Here is a 26,149-nt window from a genome sequence, read left to right as displayed (position 1 = left end):
TCGGAATTTGACGACCTAGCAACAAAGATGATGAGTCTATTCTAATTTTTTGAAAGGCATAAAAAGTGCCTCAAAACATCACATGCAGCTATGAATTGTGAGTAGCATATGTCGTACTTGCCGGGATCAGGGCTTAGCAAAAGTGCAGAAATAGGACCCAAAAGGGCTGGGGGGGAAGACTGCATGTGGAGAATTCGGACACACTACGCACTCAAAGGGGTGCAACTGGATGGCGATGACGTCAGGTTGTTCTTCTTGGATTTTTTGGCGTCTGGGATCATGTAATCATGACAGAAAATACATCCTTATTCTTCTTAAACAGTTTTATTAAGCTTCTTCTTCTCATTATTAATAGATTAATGGATTTTTCTATATCACAATCAGTCAGATTTGTCTCATCTCAGCAGAGTTTCTTCTATGTGTTTTCTGTATGCAGTAGGGCTTGTGACAAACGAATAACTGGACGACTTTTGGCTCTCTGTCAACAATTAGTTTCTTATTGCCACTCTTTCACCAAGTGTACCAATCTGAATGTTATGCTTTTTTTTCTAAACCTTTGTGTTGCATTACAAATTTTCACTTTAGGAACTATTATTAGCAACCTCCCCAGAATATTCTTTCTTCCTCTTTTGTCATGGGAAGTTATTTATTATCTATATTAGCGTAAGTAGCTGTAAATACCTGTCTCTGTCTATGCTTACTTAAAAATGTAGACTTCTACTTTAATACAACATTTCCACCCAAAGAATGTTTTATTCAGTTCAGGGTTCCCATTGTCAGCTTTAAGTCCTGCTTTCTTTCACTTTCTCTCTTTCACTTTCACTTAGTCTCTTGAATGAACCACAGATTATCAAAACGATTAAACAGGGCAACATTTTGGAACATTTGACCTTTGTTTTACTTGCTGACCTTCCACCTTCTGCTTAAAAATACAACCTACGTTAACTCTCCTTTCCTCATTTCTTTAGCTTCTTTTTCAAAAGCACATTCCTAATATTAATAACAGGCTGTTTTTATTCTTCTTTTTGTAACAGCTTCCTCACTGACGAGGGTTGTTGTCAGCCTGACAACTTTTTAGGTTTGCAGCACAAAAGACAGGATATTTTTGTTTGTTTGTGAGCTCCCAAACATCAAAAAAATTGGCCCAATTCCGGTCACCTACAGGTTTCTTGGTGCACCTCTATTGTTTGATTTATTACACTTGCTCTTTAATTCTAATTGAAAAATGGCATCTATGAAAAGTTATTTCTGAAGGAAAACCCTTTTAACACAATTTCTAATTACAGTGGTAAAGACCAAACCGTACAACTGATTCCAGTTACCACAGTGGGGAAAGAAACAGTAGATGTATGTCAGAGTTGAGGACTTACTCTACTATAAGTAGTGGTTCATTTTGTGCAGAGAGGTGTAGTTTACCACACATCTGTCCCAATGACTCAACAAATCTGCAAATCTTTTTTACCTGAAAAATGATTCTGACCAAAAAGATGTAAATTTATCATGATAGTCCTCTGTTGTAAAGAATAGCAACATGTATTACACAAGTTCATTAATTACAGCATGATCCGTTTCCTCCACCATCTTTACATTCTCTCTTTAAGAAAACTATTAAACAGATACAGCACAGTTTAATTAGTGGATGATCTGTAGGTGCTTTAACCACTCCCATAGGATACATAGGATGCTGTCCTGTGTGTTTCTTTGGGTGTACATGTGTGACAGGTCTAATTGGTAAGATGAGCCTGAGCAAAGCAATGCAACGGGGTTGAGCCTGTGGTCAGGAAAACGCCCCCCGCTCCTTCTCGTCTCCTGGTATCTTTCCTCTTACTGCAGTGTTAATGGCCAACGAGCCACATGTGAGCAAGACCATCAAAGTCAGATGAAGGACAGTCACAGAGGAAATGTGTGGCGAACCACTCCTAAAAGAGGTTGCACATCCCAGAATTACTATTCCATTCATGCACAACCAGATTTAAACTCATTAGACTTCTCTATTTACTCAGTCTCCATCGGGCCCCGCTTGTACTAAAAATACCATGGCCTGCCTTACTTTGGCACATTCTGTCATTGTCTGTGCACAGCAGGCCTTCACTCCGAGCTGCAGCTAAGGAGAGGAGGCAGGAGGGTTTGTATATTTTCCGAAATTATGCAGCTACTCAGATTCTCTCCTGGAGACCTTCCTTCCACTTTCCTTGTTAATTTATCAAAGCCTGTAGCGTGATAATAGTTTGTTATTCACATAAAGCATCATAGTCAACTATGTCAGAGTGTTAAGTAATAGGTTCAGGTCTAGATTTCACACTGCAGTCATCCTGATGTGCTATAAATATGTGTTTTGTGCATGCTTGCTGTGTTTTGGAGACTGGATTAGATGAGGGGATTAGATTTTTTTTTTTTTAAACTACGATGGATTTGAGGTAGGCAAGTCACATCTCCAGATGGCAAGTTGTTGTTTCAATAAAAAATTCATAGTCAAGTTGACATGTACATTGATTTTTGACAGCGACATTTTTTGTTTGATCTTCCAACATCTGGTGATTAAAAAAAATCAGTTTCATTAATTTCAGTTTTGTTTTGTTTGTAAACCAGGAACATGACATTTCTGTTGCCGTTTCTCTGAGCCTGGAGACATCCTTAGCTTCTTCCACAAACACAGTTACTGAATAATTGAAGGAGGTAAATGTTTAACATGTTTTTACGAGTTCCTCTCTGTGCTGTTGTGAGGCACCACTGTTTGTCAGGTGGAGGAAAACAAGACACACAGCTGCTTCGCTCGACAGCGACACGTTTCTGTTGGAGACCACCGTGACGACTAGTCCGCCCATTGACGGGGGTCCTGCTCAGCAGCTGCAATGCAGCAGTGGTGTATCTGTCAGAAAAAAGGACCTTTTGTTTATAGTGACATTTGTCTTGTTGTTTATGCTAGTCAAAGCTGTATTTGCATCAACATTGATTCCCTGCCCCTGCACCCTCCTGGAATTTGTTTACTCTGTGCTTGCCCTGAGTGTCACCTAGGAAATCGGCTGATCATTCCACCTGGTTAATATTAAACGGCTCATGCAAAGACATGTTTGTTCATAAACACGAACGACAGCTCCTTTTGTTTATTGTAGCCATGGCAGCGGTCACTTATTAAACAAACAGCTGCTGTGTTTGCCACTGTGAATGGTCTGCTAGCACAGCGTGAGGAGTCTGGGAAAAACTCAAAACTTCAGTTCCTCTTGTTTTTTTGTTTGTTTTGCTTTGGTTTGTGCAGTCACATATATTGTGACGATACCTGCAGAGTGTGAAGGAGAGGAATGGGTTACTTTAGTCTCCTAGGAGTTTGGAAACTATGCTATCTGTCACAACACTCTTAAAGCTGTTGAGTTTAAAAATGACTCAGTTTTGGGGCGGGGAGGGCTATGTCAAGGACTAAGGCCTCCATTTATGGGTTGTCCTTTACCCCTGCGCCACCACAGCACTGCATAAATACAGCAAGTCTTTGTTGACTTCTTGACCATAGCTAAAAGGCTACTGTTAGCTTAAATGAACAAACTAACAAACTAGTTCTGTGGTGTGAACTAACACAACCCACTGATATTAGCATTGTTATACTAATGTCAGGATGAAACATTTCATCCTGTGGTAGAGTTTTGATGATGCCTGATTATATCCCTGTCTACCTAAAAATGGCAACCTGAGTAGAATGATAAGGCTAACCAAACAGATGTGGTGTGAAGATGCCAATAGAGGAATGGTAAGGTGGTCCACAATCAGCATTTTTATCTTTACCTCAGGGTGGTTCTAACTCTACAGAAGAATCCTTTTGCAGATGATTTCCAAAAAAAAAAAAAAAAAATTTGGAACAGCTTGGAACAAATCCTGCATCTGTTGTTTAGCATAAAACTTTAAAGATTAATCCTAAAAGCAGTTTGTTGTCACTGATGAGGACTGTGATATCAGTTTTTTTAAAATCATGCAGTTTCTGTTTTTCTTTCTTTCTTCTTCCCTCTCCGGATTCAGGAGCCAAAATAAGGTAACAGATAAGAGTCTTAAAAAACCTTGAGAAGAATTATGTTGTTACACCTTTGGTACACGCCAATGTCTTGTCTAGTCTAGCAGCCAAGCTGAACCTAAACATCTCTAAAGTGAACCTCTCCCCATTGTTTGTTCTTTTGTGTCTTTATCTACAACCCAAGAAATGTTGTGCTTTTGTTGTGAGCTTGTGTAAACAAGCCGTGTGAGAACTTGGTAAGTAGAAGCAGGTGGCTGCTGAGGCTTAACCGTCATGAGCATTACAGAAAATCAGAACACGGAGAAGGGTCAAAGCACAGCTGCACGAGCTGACCTTACCTTGATTCAACCACTGACTTGTTTGAGTTGTCGAATTTCAAGTGAGCATGACGACAGGGAGACCAGCATTAGATTTCCAGTGAGGGGTTGACTGATGAGCTCTGGCCGCCGGGTGTTCTTAACCTTCAACCTGTCTGCTCAGGTGGGAAACACATGTGACTCTTGTTTGTACTGTACTCTCCCCAATTTGAGGCAGAGCAGGAGAAAACAAGCAGTAAACAAACAGAAACTCTTGCCCCTTTTGTTTGTTTTTCAGTGTTTGTTCCAAATGCTTATTCCATTTTGCAGCTAGTTCCCCCCAAAGAGCAGAGAGGCATATAATAATCAGCAGCACAGCCAGTTTTTCTATTTCTACAACCTGTTGCCTAGTTTAAAACATGACTTCCACTTTTTTGTTTTTATTTTTCAAGTTAGAAATGGCAAAGGTTATTAGTAATAGTCCTGTGAATATTTAGTAAAACCTTTGTTACTAATAGGTTTTAGTTCATTCAATACCATTTCACAAGGAATAGTATTGAAAGAAAGTTGATTTTATTGTTTTTTTTTCTGTTTTGGTTAATTATCTTCCTGAAACACAAAAAGGAGAACCATTTTTAGCTTGTTGGTAGAGGACATTAGTATTTCATGTAAAATCTTGGTATTTCAAATAGTTTAGAAGACCATACACAAGATTCCCGTAGCCTTTAGCTTCACAGATCCTTTGCTAGACATGAGGTACTTTTCCATATTTTCACCCTTTGATTTGCACCAAAGCCACTCAGAGTGTTGCTGATGAAAGCATGTGGTTCCGGTTAAAGTGTTCGTTATTCCAAGATTGAATAAACTGATGCCCATCTCCCCAAAGACTCTGTCTGGCCTTTTGGAATCGCTTGGCGTTCCAATGTCCCAAAGCCATATTCGCTTCTAGAAGCTGGTTATGGATCTGCTTTGGGGTTTGTCTCCCAGTGGGATGTGCATTGACCACCTCCAGATAGAGGCATCTTAGAGGAATCCTAATCAGCATGGATGAGCTTGAAACACCTCACTTCCAAGGATTGTCACTGCGAGATCTGGAGAAACTCATCCATGCGTTTATCTTTAGTCACATTGATTACTGCAACAGCAGTGTCTTAACAGGTCTGCCTAAAAAATTGACTAGGCAGCTGATCCAGAATGCTAGCATTCTCACTAAAACCAGGAAGATAGAGCACATCACTCAAGTTCTAAAGCAATAGCTCAGAGAATAGACTTTAAAATAAATCACCACTTTATAACTAGTTTATAAAGCACAAAAATATAATAAAGATCTACTGTCGCTGTATCAACCTTATAGACCATTCAGGTCTTCTGGTTCTGCTTTGCACTGCAGAACCAAACTTTGAGAGGCAGCATTCTATGCACCGCAAATTTGGAACAAACTTCCGGAAAGCTTCAAAACATCTGAAACACTGCATTCCTAAGACCCCATGTGAGGATTTGGATTTTGCGTGTATTGTTTCAGTTAATTGAGTCTATGTGCTTTGATTGTTTTCAGGGACACCTTGTTTCCCCTGATTATATCCATGTGTATTTAACTTCAACTGTGTCCCCTGCACCCTGTCGGATCCTTGGCTTATGCCATTTGTCTTTGGAGTCGTGTGTCATGTCTCTGTTGAGTTCCTCCAGTGCTACCAGTGTGTGAGTTCCTAGCCTCATCCTTCAACTGTGCTGCCTGGATTTCTGTACTCTTGGTTGTCATCATTTTCACCATAACCTGGGTTCATCGCCTCTCTACCTCACCTCAAACAATCCACAATTCGTGACACCCCACATGGTTAGAGTTGCCCTTGATTAGTAATAAGTGAAACACTGATCAACATATTTGATATGTATTTGATTATTTCATCCATGATGACTCTGATATTTTCATGTTGTAAAGCACTCTGAACTGCTTTGTTGCTGAACTGGGCTATACAGATAAACTTGACTTAAATCTCTGACTCCACACTACCACTGGATGACCAAGCTTGTTTTAGTCAGTTTTATTAGAGATGTCATTCTTTCAATTTACTGTTGATTCATATCCCTTAATACAGGTGAGTGACTATAGAAAGACCAGCAAATTTCACCTTGTCATACTGTAGTACTGTTGTACACTGTACATAACACCCCAGTCTCTTCCATTGCATCCTAGCAAGTGACACCAAGATATTTGAACTGCTCCACTTGAGACAGAGACTGATCCCTGACCCTGAGAAAGTAACCTTAATTTTTCTAGTTCAGAACCATGGCTTAAGACCTACAAACTTTCTTGAATCACTACCTTAATGTGGTTTAGAGGTTCAGTTCTCCTGTGATCTTGCTCTCTGGGGGATTTGGCTTCTGGTAGGGTTTACTGTTACAAACACGGTTAATTGAAGTGGTAAGATAAAGAGTGCCTCAATGATCTTGATGAATGACAGACCACAACATAGACTAGATCTTTAGGAAGAAACTTTAGGGTTTGGTGTCATGAAAGCTGGGTGATAGGCTGAGGAGGGACTTGGCATCCTGATGATATGGCTTTGAAAACATGATAGAGAAAAGCAAGTGTTTGTGTTATATCATATTGATACATTGAGAAAGGGTTCTCAAACCCTTAAATAGTTTGAGAAATTTAAAAAGTACAGTATGAATAAAAAAATGCTTCTATTACATTTATTTTGAAGAGATTCCAATATACCAACTAGAAAATTTCTGAAGAAATTTAACCGGGGCCTGCCAAAGCGTGCCCGTCGGTTTGGGCCAGGCGTTGTCATGCTAGAAATTAGCATCGATGCTAAAGAACGCTGCAATGTCATCAATAGCATGTGGAGAATCACAAGAACGTTAAGTAAGGTGGACGTGCACCACTCAGTATGATTTAAAATGTTGTCAAGGCTTTTAATTTGAAATTTTCAGTATGCTTCATTTGAAAGGGCCAAACTAACACCATGTATAACAGTCATTGGATAAAATCAGTTATATAATGCTCAAAAGAGCAATAATCTCATGTAAAAATATTCAAGGCTTTTATTTTGAAATTATTATTATGCTTCATTTTAAAGTTCCGAACTAATCCCATGTGTAACAGTTACTGAGTTAAATCAGTTATATACAGCCCATAGCAGCAAGTAGTTCTAAAGGCCAGTTCAGTCCTGATCTATTTCAACTGAGTGTTCCACTATAGTTAGAACTACAGTGATGCTTATTTGTAGTCCTAATCAGCAGCCAATAGCCTCTTGAGTTCCGTTGCTATGGTAAATAATTGTCTCAGCAAAGTGTGAACTGCGAGTCATACATGCTGGGGCAGACAATTCTCTGTTTGAGCCAGCTAGTTTTACCCAAAAAAAGCATTGGGAACAAATCCTTTCCGTTCGGGAACCGTAATACATATTCGAAAACCGTTTGAAGCGTATGAGAGGGCTATGTGTCTTCTGCGATAGTCCCGAGATTCATATCTCTACCTCACTCACAGCAATAACAGTGATGAGAGAAAGAAATGTTTTGCACAGATCTGAAATTCTAGTCTAATTCATGGGAGAGAGCCTCAGACAGCATCAGAAAATCCTGTCGCATGACTTTGTTCTGAAGCACCGTGACAGAAAACCGTACGGTCTAGATAAATTTCGAAAACATGTTACCGGAGCAGACATGCGTATCAATGTCAGGACCGATTTTGATACCAATCGTGCGATATTTGTGGGCGTGATGGCGATTTCCAAATTATTTTGGGGTGAAAAATTCTCTTCATTTCTCACTCTAGCCGAGATCTAATGGCCCTGACTCGCACTCTAATTTTAGGAAAAATGAGAAACTTTGGGTCGCTTAGAGACAAATTGTGGACAAACCGTAATTGGTATGGACGAGCCGTCTTCACTTTCGAAGACATCACAGACGTATCTACAAAATGAAATTTGAATTGCATTTCAACGTGAATTTGTGATGACACAGAAAATCCTCAAATATAGGGTATTTCTAGGATTTTTCCCATTGACTTATAATGGGTTTTTTTCGTAGTTTTTTGCGAATTATGTCACCATGTTAACCCCGAATCCCACCAAAAGTAATAGCTCCAATGGCGTGAATTTTCTGCACGTTTTGATACCTCATTTGTAGGTGTGCACACAGCGGTATGAGCCGCATTAACGGTTACGGATGAAAAATAAAGAATTGGGAGAATAGTAATAGGTTAATGCCATTGCTTTGCATGGCAGGCCCCAATGAAAGCTCCACTGGCAAGTTTGCTTGAAACTAATATTTATTAATATGGGGATTTTCTTTTCCTCCCATTGACTATGGATTTAACAAAAGTTTCAGTTTGAGATTATACCACTACATTATTGCCACTAGAGTTATTTTTTAACTATTTACACATCCTTCCAGCGTGCCAATAAATCTGGCAAAGGCTATATATTTTCTCCACCCAAAAAGAAAAAAAAAAACAGACATACACCATTAATAATAATAAATGTCTCCCTTTGTGCATTGTGCTGTTTTCAAATGTTTGTGCGCAAAGTATGTTTTGTCACCCCAGCAACTGCACCCTCTTTTACACAGACCGCTTGACCCATAATTATTGCTTAATGTAAGCGTGTTGTTAAAACAGATCAGATGGAAAAATTTTAGAGCCTTTTGAGTCATCAAATACAAGAATATCCACTGAACTGAAGTGAAAATAAATAGGCAGATAAACAAACGTCACATGGTCAAACTGCCCCTCAGCTCAGAATGGCCCCCCCTCTCCTCAGTGCTTCACAGATTAACACCATTATCAGCACAGCTCTCTAATAAGGCTCTTTCCTATCTGTTTGATATTTATGATGGATAATGCCCTTTTTCCATTTTCATTTTCTTTTTTTTTTCTCCAAATTTTTTTCATTTGTAATATTGCAGCTTTGAATTATTCTGTGGTGAAATTAATGAGAAAGTAGATTTATGGGTTTCATTTGTTTGTCAATTCAAAAATTAATTGGGTGTTAATTTTAGCCGTCCCCTCATCAGTGCCGCTTCCAAGCTCGCATGCATTACTTTGCATTCATTGGAGCCGTTCTCTCCTTCATTGTGGGTCACTAGTTTTTGCATACATTAAAATAGCCCCGCGGCTCATTCTCTTGATTACTTTTGGAGATGCTGTGCATTTACACCTTTCCGTTACAATTATGAAAAACTTCCTGCACAAAACGACAGTGCATGTATAATAACCATTGCTTTTGGCTCTTTTCTGTACCTTCTGAAAAAAAGGGAGGCCCTGTCTTTTAGAAAAAAGACAGGGCCTCTTTTTGCATTTATTTGAAAAAGTAAGTGCAGGTACATGGTCCATTTGAAATGGATTTTATTTTACCAGGATGCATGTGTTTTTCTAATTGGTCATGAAAAGGCTTGTATTCCAGCTGCTCCCTTTGTTTTTTTTTGTTTTGTTTTTGTCTCATTTCAAAGCGAGGCTGTGCCAGACGAGAGGAGTGAATTGGATCATCATCTGTCTGGGGTGGGAAGGAGGAGGGTGAGATTGGGTGGGTGGGTGAACGAAGACCATCCCAGAAACCGGGACCTGTGGGATGAATCTGAGTTCCACAGACAGGCCCCAAAAGTGCAGGGGGTGTCATGACACACTGCTGAACCGGCACAGGCCATAGTGTCAGATGACTCATTTGGTTCTGCTTCTTGCAAGGGGTGCTTATAATGTAACGGAGATGTAAACCACTATGCTCTTTAGCTATGAGTTTTTATTTGAAGACAGTTTGTTTGTGTAAAACCACTAGAAATGGTTGTTGTAGTTCAGCCATTTCCCCTTCTGTGCATCAGCCACATCCGTTGACCAGTTTCAGGACCCGACCAGAACCCCTCAGTGTTATTACCTTGAGAAATAATGAGATTTGGTTAAGTATAAAACAGACTTTTAATGCCGAAAATGATAAAATGTTACAAGTCATACAAATGGAATAGATACAAGCGACACTCACCATCCTGCGCTGGGCTCCACTTAGCACACCATGTTGGCACCAAATGAAGCAAAGATTGTAGAGTGAGTTCTGCTTTTATTCTCCTCATTCTGCACCCTCTCTAAGGGGTTTGGCCTGCTTAATCAGTTTTTGTTTATTTGTGACTGTCACCAGTCTTATATGTTATGGGTATGCAAGCTTGCAGCAGTGTGCATGTAAGCAAATAAAGGAGACAGAGGAAGGACACAGAATCATTTTATTCATAACATGGTTCAGAGCTGGGAAACTGAACAAGGATGTAAACACCTCTTTATCGGGTTGATTTCTTTTGTTAGTTTTACATCAAGGTCTCTTGTCTCACATATGCTCTGTAAATATTCTAGTGTGACAAGTTGTCAACCTCAATTTCCTGTCTGTCAGTCTGAGTGTGGGTCCCTGTGGTGTCTAGAAGAGTGGAGGCCTTCATCTTGTTCAGATCTGATCTGATCAGATCTGTACATGAGTGTTTTGAAACTCAGAAATTTGTGTTTAGCTCCATTTTCACACTCTCACATGATGAGGTCCAGTATTTTAAGGGCATTTATTCTGCTTCATATAAATAATTAATCAGTTGAGTTAATTTGCTTCTGCCTGACTTGATCAGCTTCATTAACTGTCCTGAAATTGGGGAGGCTAGATGCGCTGCAGTGAAAAAGGTCTGCGACCGGCACACAATAGCTGTAAATCATCCCGCTGATTTTAGGAACACAGGCGCAGAAATACATACGCTGGTGTCACTGGCACTTTCCCCAGGCAATGAACAGGGAGGGGTGTCTGTCTGGCTTTTCTATGTATCCAAAAGACATCACAGGATGTAACAAATATCTCTACATTCTCTTTTAACACTCATAACTCCTGGCACATTTTCTACATATTGCATTCATTTACGTTTAAAACTACATGGTTAGTGTTTATGTGTGATCCTCTGGAGTTGGATTAAATTATGGAGGACAACATTTCTTCCTACTCAGCAAGGGTTACTTAATATTCTGACTTTTTATTTTTGCTGTTAATTGAGCACCCCTCCTGGACTCGGCATGTTTTTCACGTGGCTTCAGATTGGATGTTTCTCAAGGAGATCCTTTGGCAGGCCTCACACAGTGGCCCTGTTTCTCATTAAAAAGCCATTCTACCGCGGTTCTTCTGGGAGCCATGCGGGTAAATATATCCATTTCCATAGAAAGTGTTTAGTTTTTGGAGCTGCAGTGTTTTCTTGGGCTCCTCTGCTCTCCCTCAACTCAGGTTGGGTTCTTCTGTGATGTGAGCTATAGCCCCTCTCCACCACCAATACAGCCCTGCAAGGACTCTGTTATGAAGAACACAAACAAAACCTGAGTCCCACTTGAATGTGTCAGTCTCACTGTGAACAGGATTTGCAAAGAAAAACAGCCATTTAATTTACTTTTTAGAGGCAATGTGGGTGTGTGTCAATGCCTTATTAACCAAACCAGGCTTTGGTGCTTCTGGTGGCATGGGCAGGGGCCAGTTCCTGCTGGTTGATGAAATCTGCATCTCCATACAGATCCTCAGCAGAAGGAATCATGTAGTGCTCTAAAATATTGTGTTAGACTGTTGCAGTGATCTTGGATTTAAGAAAGCAGAGTTTACCAACATCTGCAGCGGACACTGCGCCCCAAACCATAACTGACTGTGGATGTTTCACAATGGACCTCAAGCAGTTTGGGTTCAGTTCTTCACCTGTCCTCCTCCAAACCTTTGGCCTATGGCCTCGCCCTTCTTCTCCTTGGCCCAGTTGAGAAGCTTCCTATGTTGGCTCAAGTTCAGAAGCAGCTTGACCTGGGGAACCTAATAGTGTAGAGTCTGATTGTGGTGGGTTTTGAAGTTAGGATTCCTGCCTCATTCCACCCTTTCTGGATCTCTGCCAGATTCTTGAATCTTCTCAGCTTGATAATCCATTGAAGTCCACAGTCATCTTTTTTGCTGGTGCATCTTCTCCTGCCACATTTTGCCCTTCCACTGGACTTTCCATTGATATACTTGGACACAGCACTCTGTGCACAGCCAGCCTCCTTGCTTTGAGCTCAGTAGATGATGAGTGTGTCACACTCAATTTACAACATCTATGCCCTCTAAAATTTGGGCTGATTTCTTCACAGTATTGTAATTTTTTGAATTCCTGTTTTTGTAGGTTTTATGAGCTGAAAGCCATAATTATGTAACAATAAACAAACAAGTACTTGAAATCGTTTAAACTGTGCCCCCTGAATCTATAACTTGTGAAAGTTTAACTTTTTGAGTGGAATTATGGGACTTAAACAACTTTTCCAAGATATTAAATTTTTTTTGGAAAGGCTCTGTTCATGAGAAACTGACCTCTTCTACCTCTGCAAAGGTCTGAAAATCAGCCACTTGTGTGGATGTAGGTTTTGTGTGTGATTATTAGTTAATTTATTATTTAATCTTGTTCCCTTGATTATTTCCCCTGTGTATTTAGACTTACCTGTCTCCTCCATTCCCCCGGTTCCTTGTCGTTATCATAGTGTCTTGATTCTACCATTGTGTGCTGACCTGAGATCCTGTTTGTGTCTCGTTGCTCACCTGTGGTTCCTGGCTTTGTGCACTTTGTGGACAACATTAAACCCATTTCTCGACTTCATCCTGGGTCTGACAGCGTCAGTCCTCATCATCACAAAGCCACTTCATGACACCACTGTCCTCTTTTGCTCTGCTATAAGATAGGGCTGACTGACAGGTCACGTCTGCACATGTGCGGTTAACAGTAGTCAACTTAGCAACTTAACGACTTTTTAGACAAAAAACTGGTATCAGCCAAAATTGAAATCTGCAGGTCAGGCTTTTTAAACATTAGTGACTGGCCAGGAAACTGCATTCAGTACACCCCTACATAACATACAGAAAGTTTGAATTAGACATTGAAATCAACTGGGTGTGCTGTGGTTGCGCAGGGGTTAAGCATAACCCACATATGGAGGCCTTAGTCCTGGAAGTGGCTGCCGCAGGTTCGATTCCTGGCCTGGTGACATTTGTCGCATTTCTCTCATTACCCACTTTCCTTTCAATTCACTATCAAATAACGACCACTAGGGCCAATAAAACCTTAAAAAAATACAATAAAAATCAACTGATTGGAGCTTTGTGGATTAAATTTTTGTAAAGCCAATATTAATTTCAGCCAAATAAGGTTTCTCTTGGAGAACTGTAATATCATAACATCAAGGTTCTTACTCATCGGTCTACTTGTGAGTCGGTTTTGTGTTCACTATAGGCTTTCTGGGTTCTGCAGTTACAAGCTTGCAAATTCCACATTCTGGGTTCTTAACACAAAAATGATTGAGTTTTAACATTTGTAAATTGGTCTAATGCTGTCAGTATTTGATTTTATTCCCACTCCGAGAAAAACGTTTTTAAAAAGTTTGTGCTTTTTCTGACTCAATTTTTAAGGAGTAACTGGGTGTTTCTCTCTTTGTCACTGTCTCCACATTAAAGAGACAGTATCATGAAGAATTTACTTTTCTGAGCTTTACATTATAACATGATTATAATGTTATTTACTCATTAAAAACATACTTAGACTGTTGTCTTGACTCTTTCATTCATGTTTGAGAAATCCTTCAATTTCCCTTGGTAACTATTCACTTGTGCAAAACTCCTGGGTGGGTCTTGCTCCGCCTCTGAGGTGAAGCTCCTCCTGAGAGCTGCCATTTAATGAACATGAACTTCAGAGGTGGAAGCTCTGTGAGCTACACTCCCCCACTCAGCTCCTTCAGACTAACCAGCAGCAATTAGCAAACACTTGGTGGAATTGCACATCTGCTGGGTTTATTATAGAAGCTACTTCTCAGAGCAATGCTGGTAAAAACATTGTTAAAGATTGTTAAAATAGAGAAGCACTGTTTTGATGACTTTCTGAAGGCAGAGTTTCAGAGGCCCAATTTCAAGGCATTAAGTGTCAAAGTAAAAATTTGTTTAAGTTATATTTGGTGTATATAGCATTTTTATAACATTTGACGGTTTCATTGTGCTATAACATGTCATATAGCACAAGGGGCATTATTAAAACATAATATCGCTCCTTTAAAAGCACTATTATCAGTGTGTTGCTATCAGATATAAGACAAATATTGAATTTTTGAGTTTCCCACTGGCCATCAGGGCTGATCAAAATTAAAAATTAGCCTGTTCTGGTTCTCTAGGGAAAATTAAAAAGGTAAAACTGTGGGATGGATGAAAATAAGAACGAGTATGCCATACGTTCAACACAAGTTAGTTTATTGCATACATTTGAAACATAAAAACAAGAAAAATGTGAGCCTCCAATTTGTCTAAGGGATTAATTAGTCTTTTTTTGTAGACAAGGAAAAGTGTCTCTGCCTGCACCAGTTTGCAGCAATTGGTGAAGCATCTAGAGACAAACTCTGGTCACTCAGAAAAACTGAAAACATTGCTTTAAAAGCTTAACTTTTTATCTCCATAGCGATAACTGCTCTGTGTTATTTCGGATTTTGCTTCACGACTTCCCATTATAACGACTGTCTCCTCTCCTCTTCTTTCCTTGCAGGTTTTTAAGTCATGATGCAAGACTCCACCACTGAAACGGTGAGCAATGGACCAGCCAATCAAAATGGAGGTGCAAACATGGATGGCGTACTACAGGAGGGAACGCCTAAAAGTGCCACACCTTTGGTGGACGTGACGGCTGCAGACCTCCTGCATCTCCAGCAGCACCAGGTACACCCTCTGCACCGCCCCACCCCTTCTGTTTTCACACCTGTCTTCACTTTATTAAGCCATGTCAACAGCAGGCCCAACCTATTGCTTAAAGTGCCACTTAATAATTAATTCCACCTCCCAGTACATTCGGCACGTAAACACATTATTATTATTATTTATGTATATCGAGGCCCGTTTTGAATATTTTAGGAAGGGGAAGTGCTCTTTTCTGTGTGATTGTTTGCTTGCCAGTGTGTTTATCCTTGCTCGGAGCATCTGCATCTTAATCAAATATTTATCATCATGTTCAGACATATTTTAAGCTTGTAGGTGCTACAGGATTCTGTAGACAGTTATGAAATGATCACATCCAATAGGATGACAGCCTTTTTCCTCTGGCTCGTTGTAAACAAGCCTCACACTCTCAGACGCCGTGTGGAGACCCATGGTGTCATTGAAGCTGAAGCTCAAATGGCAGACTTAAGACACATAGACAAGCTCTTTCTGTTGGTGTCAATGTTATATGTGGCACACGACAGTGTGTTTAAGGAAACAGCACAGAAAAGATCAGTGTGTCTTCTGCTATCTTGGTCTCCGATATAGTCACAACTTGGGTTGTTGTCAGGAACTGTTTGGTGATGATGCACAGGCTCTCTGCTGTTGTCTGCTGTCACAGCACATCCATCAGTGTGTGTAACAGTCCTGCAGCACAGAACATGGAGGAGGGGGGATGGTAGTGGTGAATATGGAGCAGAGCAGTGACTCAGTATTATCATTTATCAAGTTCCAGGACAGCAATTTTGGTATTTTGATGATGATAGATACAGCACCCTGTGTGATTATTGGCCCCTGGTTAGGGCTGCATTTATTTCTTGTTTAAAAATATTCCATGTTAAACAGAATCGTAAAAAAAAAAAAAAATAAAGAAGCTATGAAAGGTAGATTTTAAATCTTGGATTTCAAAGTGTTAATGATGCCAAAAACATTCCCACGGCCTTTGGAAGAAAATCAGACCCCGCTGTAAACTAGTCCACCATAGTTTACAGCGGTCTAGTGGAAAAGCGCCTTTAGTGAAACATTCAGTAGAGTGTGGGTCAGCTTATATGAAGACTACAATGTTCTACTACTCTTTTTACCTTGGATTTTTATATGGAAATCATTCATTGACTCATTTTGATCTGCATCATAGCAGCCAGCAGGTGATTTTCTAATGTACAATCAGACAATCTCAAGAAAAACATTTTCCTGTTAGTCACATTGTCTGTCTTGGAGCATGGGAAGCTTTTTGTAACAAGGATGGGTCAGTGTGTGTCCGGCTCCTTGGGATCCTCCTGAACTCCTCCCATCCCCTCTTAGATCCCAATCTTTGATCTCACTCCCACATATCCCTTTTTCTCCAGCTCCAGTTGTCAGTGAGAAAAGCACAACCATACTGATTGCATTACCGCAGTAGTCACACAAAACCATGGATAAAATTTCAATAACTGCAGGCCACAGTTGAGTAAACAGTTGCACTGAAATCTAATTCCTGTTTACTTTTCCTTCATTCTTTGCCAGGAGCTCTTCTCTAATATGCTCCGTAAAGACAATGGGGTTACAAGTTTGATAAATGTGAGGCAGGGAGGCGGATGGACAAATAAGGGGATTTCAAAGTGGCGTGGATGCGTACTTGACACATCCACAAGATGGAAACAAGGCATCAGTACTAGAGTAGAGCCATTTGGGCTACAATGCTGCCAGTTGTTTAGTGGTGCAAATATTGGTGCCCTGACAGCATTTAAAATAATAAAAAAAACATCTTTTTATGTTGAAGTTAATACATTTCAGTCAATATGTGACAATCTCTCTCAAGATTTGTCTGTCAGGACCTGACAGAAAATGTGTTTTTATAATCCCAGAGTGAGTTCTTCTAAGCTATCTATGTTTAAGACTCATATGTTGAAGTAAGAAAGGAGTTAGTTTTTTATTTGCCTTTTTGTTCTAACTACGATGTCTTTTCATTAAGTTTTTGGGACTTTTAAATTGTTGGGTGGCAATAAATACAAGATACATGCGACTTGTTAGTATTGTGAGGACAGTAAAACTCACTAACACTAACAGTTAGCTGCTAAAGTTGGTAAGTAGTATCTGCTTTGCAATGTTCTGCTTGGATGCATTTGGTTGGTTCTGATATTTCTGTTGCCACATTTAAAACTTTAATAAAATACATGGATTTTATGTTTCTCCCTTATTTAAATTGGGACCAACTCTAGTAACAAAAGTACAATATTTTGAACGATCAAACCACTGGCTGCCTTAGAAGTATGAGATTTATTAGACACATCTTAAACATGATGTTTTTATATAGAGGTCGGATGCAAATGTTTAATAATGTTCAACACTCTACAGGTTGGGTTATTTAACAATCAAATTGGCAACTACTGAGAAAAGTATAGCAACACAACTGTACAGAATTTTGCCATTTTATTGGGCAAAAATAACAAAATGTGTAGGTTTTTAAATCCAGAAATAAGTCTACCTTGATCCACCCACTAACACTGTTTTACAATTAAAGAGAAGATGATTTCAGAAGAGCACTTTTTGTCAACAGGAAAAAGGGCAAGTACTCTATAGCATGCCCCTGTTGCTAGGGGTCACATTTTCTGCCCTCTGATTTGTACTCACACTCCTTCCATTTTACATCTAGAAAGGATCTAATTGTTCATTTCCTTGACCTGGATTTGAAATAAAGGGCAGCATGTCAATCTCAATGGAGGTGGTAAATGACAATGATGGAGACAAAAGATGATATGTCTCTCTCAGCTCCTGTCGCAATACTTTGTTTGGCTTTTTTGGCTGCAGAGAGTCAGTGTTCAGGGTTCTCATTCCTGCACAACAAACCATGTTAATTGTCCTTGGGGAGTTACGATCCTTTCATAATCGCTTGACAACTTTCCACTTCCCTGGCAACTCACTGTCTTTTCTTTTAAGTTTCATTTGCGGCCTTTCTCTCATACAGCTTTAACCAAAACAAAAGAGGCTTTTTGCTTCCTTTTTTGTGTGTCTTTGTTCTCCTCAAAAACATCCAAGCGTGATCCAGAAATCAATCTCAAACGTTCCTTCGATTCAAAGTGGAAATGTCTGAGAGTCCCTTGAGTAAGTGGGAACAACAAACCTGGTGGTGGCATATCATTTATTCTTATTAGAGAACATAACTATGAAAGACAGTCCTCATTAATAAAGATGGGGGATGAAATAATTGTAATCTGTTTGATCATCTTGATTCTGACAGGGGAATTCATCTTGTTGGACTACTCAGATTTGGGGGAAGTGGACCATAAGCTCGATATAAGCATCTTTATTAGTTAGTCAAATACTGTTTGTTAAGAATCAAGAGTAAGGGGGGGCAGGAGAGGGGTGTCTGTTTTCTGTTTTGTTTTGTTTTTTTTACTGCTGTTGAAATTACACCAATCTCACTGTAAAAGGAACTTGACGTGCCATCGGTTGTGTTGTAATGCTTTGATATTTAAGTGTGCTTATAAATATTTTCATACATCTTATTATTTTTAATACCACACAAAGTGTCTGCAAGCAGTTTTCAGATGTCAGTTGACCACAGTTTTTTCTCTCTCCCTTATCCTCTCGCCTGCCACAGAATCTGAGTATTTATTTTCTCTCAGTAGTTGTTTGCGCCGCAGAAGTTGTGGTTTTAACGTTATTCACATGAGGAAGTGAAGATACTGAAAGGGGAGGAATAAAATGCCAAAACCCCAATTGTCTGAACACATGGCGCTTTTGCAATAGCCTGTTTTGTGATTTAAATGATTTTGTAACGGGAAGTTGTGTTGTGAAGCTGCAGCTGTCAGATAAACATGTTGCGACACTCACGGTAATGACAGTAACGATATCTGGCCGTTTTAGTCGACTCTGAAGCTGCAGCTCTCAGGATATTCCTCCCAGTATTTCCTGTGATTTATGCTCAGCTTTGTCATACCTGTTTATTCATGCTCATTGTTAAATCACACCCGATTTCAGTGGACAGAGGATTAAACTTTAACATCCTGTATTTTTGATGTTTCTTTTTTCATGTTTTGATGATCCAAAGTTGCTCTTATTTACTGTGTGATTCTGAAAATGCAAAACAAGAAAATATAATTTTCATTTCGTTGGTTTATTCACTCAGTTTTGTTCTGTTTTGACAGTGAACCATTCAGTTGTGGGCATTTTTTTTCTTCTCTTGTTCTGGTTGAGGTGTTGGTCCTCTTGCGTGTAAAGAGAGGACAGAGTGACACGCATTACTGTGGCTGCACAAAGAGCTGAGTGGGCCCATATTTCCCGTTTGCATAATGCAACAGACCGTCCCCTGCAGAGGCTTCACACGGTGGAAATGCTGTTTTTTTTTTAATTCACTAACAGCTCTATTCTTTAGAGATTACCGAATAGAACAGTAGAGAGAACACTGACGAGTAAGGATGTAACAAGATATATAATAATGTATATAATATTAATATATACAGTTTACTAACACAACAGTATTATGTCAGAGTACATTTGTATTATTTCCGACTGGGAACTGATAAAATATGATTAGCAATGATGATTTAGCAATATCTAGCGTGTCTGGATTGGAAATGATCATCTAAAATACTCAGGCTAAAATCCTGAACTGAATATCTCTTCATTGAAGAGATGCTCTTTAGACTTGGCTAGAGATTGATAAAGCCTTTACTTGCTTGCGAAACACAAGCAAAGCACTTTTTATTGGTATTAGAGCTACTTTAGAATTAGAAATACATTAAAAAACTATCTATAGATTGCTCAGGCTTAATATATTACTGTAATAACATATTACTTGAAAACACAACTTTTATTGTCAAACCTTTACTCCATTTGTAAGAACAAACAAAAGGGGGATTCAGAGGAATTTCCCCAACATTTTCCTAAAACCTCTCCATGTTTTATCTTATAAGGTGATTTATCATCAAATCCTTCCTGACAGGAACTCACAGATATGCAGTGAGCATTTTGAGGTATCCAAGAGATGCTTGAAGATCAACCACTCAAGTATAGTTGTTGCCAGTCTTTGGCACAAAGTCTCCTTTTGTTGGCTAATAGTCAGATTGAATGCACTAGCAGCTAGCAAGGACTTAATATTGTTTTTCTGGTCCAGATGAGGGCAAATGAAATACCAAATTGAACATACATTTCAATACATAAGCGTAGTTCAATTTGTAGGTAACATTTATTATAGGTTTGTGTACCTACTAGCAGCACATCCTGCTAAAGGAATCCTCCAATGTCTTTCTTTTCATAACTCCTCCACCAGTACTCAGGTATCATCATGCACCACGTTCATATTTCCACAGGATTTCCAAACCGAGGCTCTGGCTTATTGGAAAAAGCTGGGAGAGAGGATAACATCAGTGTTATGACACTGCATATTGCCCTAAATTGCTTATTGGTAAAATGATAGTGCTAGTCCAATTTGAATAATTTTATGGAATCCCTCACAGAACAGTTTAATTATGTTATCACACAACTGGCAACATCTGTCTTTATACCACAGCACATGACAGTTTTATTACAGGCTGGATTTCTGTGCTGGTTCTGGCAATTGATGTGTGATCTGATTAATAATCACACAGATGGAGGTGAAAATTGAACAGTGCTGCGTCGCCATGTTGGGGGCGGGAGGGATCATTATTAAAGGAAGTGGGGAAAAAACCTTTTCTGTCAGTGAAAATATGGCGGTTTACTTTCTTCTATATCGCGACATACATTAATTTTTAAATATGGGAGTCTTTTTTATGTTGTTGTGATCTATTTCTCTCTTCGTTTTTGTTAGTGAGTTCCCAACACCTCTGCTTTGTCTTATGGAACCCCTGCCTATGAACTCATCCATTTTGTTGAGTCTATCTTTCCAGCTGAATAAGAGACGGAGCACAGGCTGCATGTGTGCCGAAGCCCCTAGTTTAAAATATTGTGTTGCTTAGGTTGACATCCTGTTTACACACCCCGCTGTTGTGGGCGGCAGGAGGGGCATTACAAGAATTGTGTTACTCTGCCATAATCAAAGTGGACACATGCTCACACTCAAACATCTCCTACCAAAGCTGGAAAATCTGCCAGGTGCCCTCTCTGAATAAATAACTACGTTTCTCAACATAAAATATACAACTTTTTGTACAAAACGTTTCTGTATCAAGATTAAAGGATACTACCCCACTAGAGATGAATCAGTTAGAGAGTAGTAACCGGTTTACGATCTCTGGTAATACCAAGGTGTAGCTGATTCTGATTTCTTTTCATGGACAAAAAAAAATTAAAGCTGCAAGCAGCATTGACATCCATCAACGCCACCCACTCGCCATCGTCAACACTCTCATACAGTTTTTGTAATAGACCACAAGGCAATGCACATCAAGGTGTTCAGCAGTACTCCCCAATGATGAACAGAAGATCTGGTTAATGACAGTTGAGGGAGACATAGCTGCTGGAATAATCTAGGGAGCACAGAGGCATCAAATTCCAATTTATTGCCATTGGTGTCTTTAGAGTTTGGTGCAAATTGGATGACACATTTGTGATTTAGAGCCAACCATATGCAGACGGCGAGGGATTAGAATTCGCCATTCAACCACTCCCACATGGTTCAGCCATCAACCAGTGTTGAGAGCAGGATTTACTTTCAAGTTCTTTGCCATTAAACACAGGTTTATATCTTTATGATTCAAACAGTAAAAGGAAGAAAACCACCAGGTAGAAGGTGACTTCCTGTTGAAAGGGGGTAGGGATAAGGTGATGTCACCATTTGACCATGTGAATGTGATGAGCTCTGGTCTGTTATAACAGAAGGAAAGTTTTATGCAGCCAGGAGCTTGTGTGTGGAAGTTATTCCACCTTACTGTTTTATGGGACAGTGACCAGATTTTGAGGTTTAGCCATGCCCACACACTTTGACGTAGGAAAAAGATTTTGACAACTTTGACCTTCAATCCCTCAGGACTCTGCTGAGTGATTCTGAATTCTGTATGTCAAAAGCTGCAGAATGAGTTTGCTCAGATACAATATGTGTAAAAAAGTCATTTTGATCCAAACTGTTTACGCTTTAAATCAAGTGAGACCAACTTCTTATCTGTCTTCTGACTCAAGATTACTTTGGTTAGGTTAAGGGGGTCAGAGATAGAGCTTTCCAAGAAAAAAAGAGACTTCAGGTTCTGAGGGAGCGGGGCTTAGTTAATACCCTCACATGACCCCACAGAATTGTTGGACATCAAACATGGCTGACTCATACCAAACTTGGTGCAATTTAACCTTTGTATGTGAAAGTTATTTAGTTTGTTTAACCCGTGACCAAGGTCGCCTCTTGGCCACGGGTCCTAAACATGCTCAAAAACTCACAATTTTGATAACTTAAGTGCATGAATGAACCCGGCAGGTGAAAATTCCTAGGAGGAGAATGAGGTATGTAAATGTGAAAACAGGCCAAAATTTGAACTTTGACCCAAAATGGTCACCTCCCTATACATTTTAGGGCATACCTCTAATAAACTTTTTTTTTTTCTTGATTCAGGAGGATCTACCTATGTACTGTATTTCAGATCTCTATAACATACGGTTTGTCCTATCTCACATTAGGAGGCACTCTAGAGCCGTTTGTCCATGCCCACTTTGTGTTTCCACTGGTATCTGAATATTTTATGTGAGGGACAATTTTGGGTGAAGTTTGGAGAGTTTTTGATGTTGTTTTCAAAGACACAGAGGCTCAATTTCAAGGCGTTAAATTAGAGTGAATTTTTCTCTAAGTCATATTTTATACATTTTTATAAAAACTTAAGGTAACAGTTATTTGATTATAACATTTCCTCTCTAAGACTATTTATCTCCAACACTCATCAAAATACTAAGCTAACTTACCCAAATCTACCATTAATTGCAACATCTCTTAGCTATGATGTTCAGGGAAATTAATGCTTACCTAAAGCCATTTCTCATATTCATTTACTTTTTTATAAGCGACATTTTTCTCCATCAAAGGGCGTCTAATGCTAAACCCCCATGAATGGGTTTACCCAGAGAACAAACACCTCCCATTTGAATGCTACGTGCATATGCTGGTATCATTAGCCAGAGTGAAGTGGCTCTCATCGTGCGTTACGCAGATGGTCTTTGATGACCACGGCGCTGCATGTTTTGTGCTGAACTGGGCTAAACTCTAAACTTGGAGCAGGTGTCTGAGGCAGCTGGTTGGAGGCAGCCGGGGAACCGCGTCTGCGTCGGCTCTGTATTAAATGGCTTAGAGGGAGGCCTCGGCTAGCCAGAGGACTAATGCATCTTCAATGTTTTATTTAAAGCAATATCAGGAGCCGCCTTTCCAAAAGCACACACAGAGCACAAGTAATTTTTGTGCTGTTTAGCTGAGCAACTTGTGTGTTTAGAGTTGTAAATAAGTAACCGTTTTAACAGACCTCATGGGGAAGAGGAGAGAGTTGGGAAAACACACACTTAGACATGACTTTCCTTTAATGGCCATTGTCAAACGGAATTAGAGGCTTTTTTCAACATATTGTAATGTTTAAATTTAGCTGACTAATAATAATAATAATAATAATAATAATAATAATGCCATTTTAGGGTGAAGCTTTTTCGTTAAGCATTTCCAATCTGACCCAATTTATTAAGGATAGACTTAAGGATGCACAGCTCCTCCTGGGAAAACATTCAAGAGCAGTGTCCATTCATTTTTAATGAGAGCACTACTTAAAAAAAACTTCACTGAATTAATATGTATCAGTGAAGTCTTTTCCTGTGCAGAAAACTTCAGGGTAATTAATATTCATAGGCTGTGCTTGTTAACACCCCCCCAACACCAGTGCAATGTAGATCCAATTAACATAGAATAGACCCCAAGGATTTGGACAGATAAGGGTTAAATGAGCTATTGAAATTGAAACTGGGACCGTCTCTCCCCTTTCAAAGACGTATTTGTTTCCGTAAGCTTGGTACACATTGCTGCTAGAAGCTGATTTTATGTACGGGTGCGAAGGTAGAGGCGCCTTAAAAAAAGAATCTTGTTCATATGTGTTGAAGTGCAAGAGCACATGAGTACAGCAGACATGTCTGTAGGGAGAATATTACCTACAAAGAAAGGCTAATGTGAAAACCCTGTAGTGAGCCAGGCTTTTATATCTTATTTATAATCTAATGGTAAAGCATCGGACTTGCCAGATTAAAGTTCTTAACACAGGTCAGTGTTTTTCATTTCCATCTTTACTCCTACCCAACTGTCCTGTCCAGAGGAACACTGTAAACGCAAACATGGTATTTAATTAAAAATAGTAATTTGGCTTAAATCGGTTTCCTTCAAATTGCGGTCACACCCACTTTTTGTAAGTTATTTGGAATCTGTGGTTGATAAGTTTCTTCAACTCATACTTGAGCTGGATTAATTAAAATAAAAGCAAGTATTTGATTGTGCATTTTTTCAAGTACTTTGACTCAATACTGCATGCATCCAACTACAATGGATGCATGCATTTTGTTTTTTTTTCTTTTCTGGAGACAGTAAATTATCTCATCTGACTCATGATATTTAATATTCATGAGTCAGATGAGAGATAATCCAAGCGTTTCCATAAACAGGGGCGCATTCACATAGCAGAACATCAGAACAAGTGTCCATGTGTCATCTTATCTTAAGCTAGGCTTTCAGTACTATGCTAACTTTAGTTGCCAACGACACACTGTGCTTGTCAGAGACAGGACTACCACTGTTTATGCTCAAAAAGAAGGAGTCTGGATGGGAACGAGCAGGGGAAGCTGAGTGAATGAAATTTTTGGGCTGAGACTGCTTCAACCAGCTGAAAACAGATCTTTAACATCTTTATTAGAGCACAGATAATTTTGGAGTGCTTTTGTTTCTTCTTGCTGCACATTCATACCTGTCAAAAGTTAATTAATTAATTATTCAGTACAGCTGACTGGTTATTAAGGGAATCTTGTTATTTTCTCAGCAATTTGCAAGTTTTAAATGATCAGAAATAAAAAAGGGAAGGTTTCCAGATTATTTCAGATCATATTGTTAAAGTCAGTTTAGCACTGTTTTTATGTATCAGGTTGGTATCGGCCAAAACTAAATCTGAGATATCAGTATCGGTGAAAAAAGTGGATTGATCCATTCATGTTTTGAATGATGAGTTACAAATGGGGTGGATATTGTTAATTATCACATTGGGCAAGTCTTGCAACCACCTTGTATAAAACAGACGAATGTGTAACCCGATTCTTTTATGGATTGTGCTGATTTTACTAAATGATTAGGTCCTGACACCTTTTTTCTTTTAACTTGGTGGTTTCTACGTTTATTCTGATGAGAACAACAGAGTATAACCATATCGGCTGCCTGCTCCAAGTCCTTTCCCAAGTCCCTCTCCCCTTTTGATGACATGACAAAAGGGCAACAGGCAGGCAACTATGTTGCACAACTTTTAAAACTAACAAAATTAACCTTTAATACAAAGAGAATGAAAAACTTTTGTTTGATGCCATTTTGTCTGTTAGCTCCCAAAGGTAGAATATCAGAACGGACCAGCTGCATTTTTGTCCATTCTAATTGGTCCATATTAATAAATGGAATTCATGAATTCAACTCACTGGCTCTTCTTCAACCTCATACACCAAGAACTTAGCATGGAGAAGGATAATTCTCCACAGTAGTGCCTTGCAAAAGTATTCGGCCCTCTTGAACTTTTCAAACTTTTGCCACTTTTCAGGCTTCAAACATAAAGATCTAAAATTTTTAGTATTTTGTTAAGAATCAACAAGTGGGACACAATCATGAGATGGAACAAAATTTATGGGATATTTTAAACTTTTTTAACAAACAAAAACCTGCAAAGTGGGGCTTGCAATATTATTCGACCCCTTTACTTTCAGTGCAGCAAACTCACTCCAGACGTTCAGTGAGGAACTCTGAATGAGTCAATGTTGTCCTAAGTGACTGATGATGATAAATAGAATCCACCTGTGAAGGAGGGGTTAGGGTGCTGATGCACCCACAGTCACTGGAAGGCCTTTTCTTTTCTAGTGCTAAGAATAAAGCCAAAACTTACTGTCATGAAGTGCGGTGTAGGTGGCGGTGAGGCAGACGCTGTAGACCCAGGAGGTGATAAATGAATGATTTTAAT

General features: G+C 39.3%; 1 protein-coding gene across 5 annotated transcripts in view; it reads left to right on the top strand.

Annotated features, from left to right (window-relative positions):
- foxp1 (forkhead box P1) overlaps window positions 1-26,149 on the top strand; it is a 308,396-nt gene that overhangs the window by 132,552 nt on the left and 149,695 nt on the right. For all 5 annotated transcript variants that reach the window (XM_023325335.1, XM_023325333.1, XM_023325331.1 and 2 more), the window contains one exon: window positions 14,833-15,002. In XM_023325335.1, the coding sequence (XP_023181103.1) occupies window positions 14,844-15,002 (159 nt within the window). In that variant the 5' untranslated portion in view covers window positions 14,833-14,843. The remainder of the gene's footprint in view (window positions 1-14,832; window positions 15,003-26,149) is intronic.

The sequence above is a fragment of the Xiphophorus maculatus genome, chromosome 20 (genome assembly GCF_002775205.1).
Source record: "Xiphophorus maculatus strain JP 163 A chromosome 20, X_maculatus-5.0-male, whole genome shotgun sequence".
Taxonomy (NCBI): domain Eukaryota; kingdom Metazoa; phylum Chordata; class Actinopteri; order Cyprinodontiformes; family Poeciliidae; genus Xiphophorus; species Xiphophorus maculatus.
Note: the sequence above shows the minus strand (reverse complement) of the source record. Positions and strands in the feature narration are given on the sequence as shown.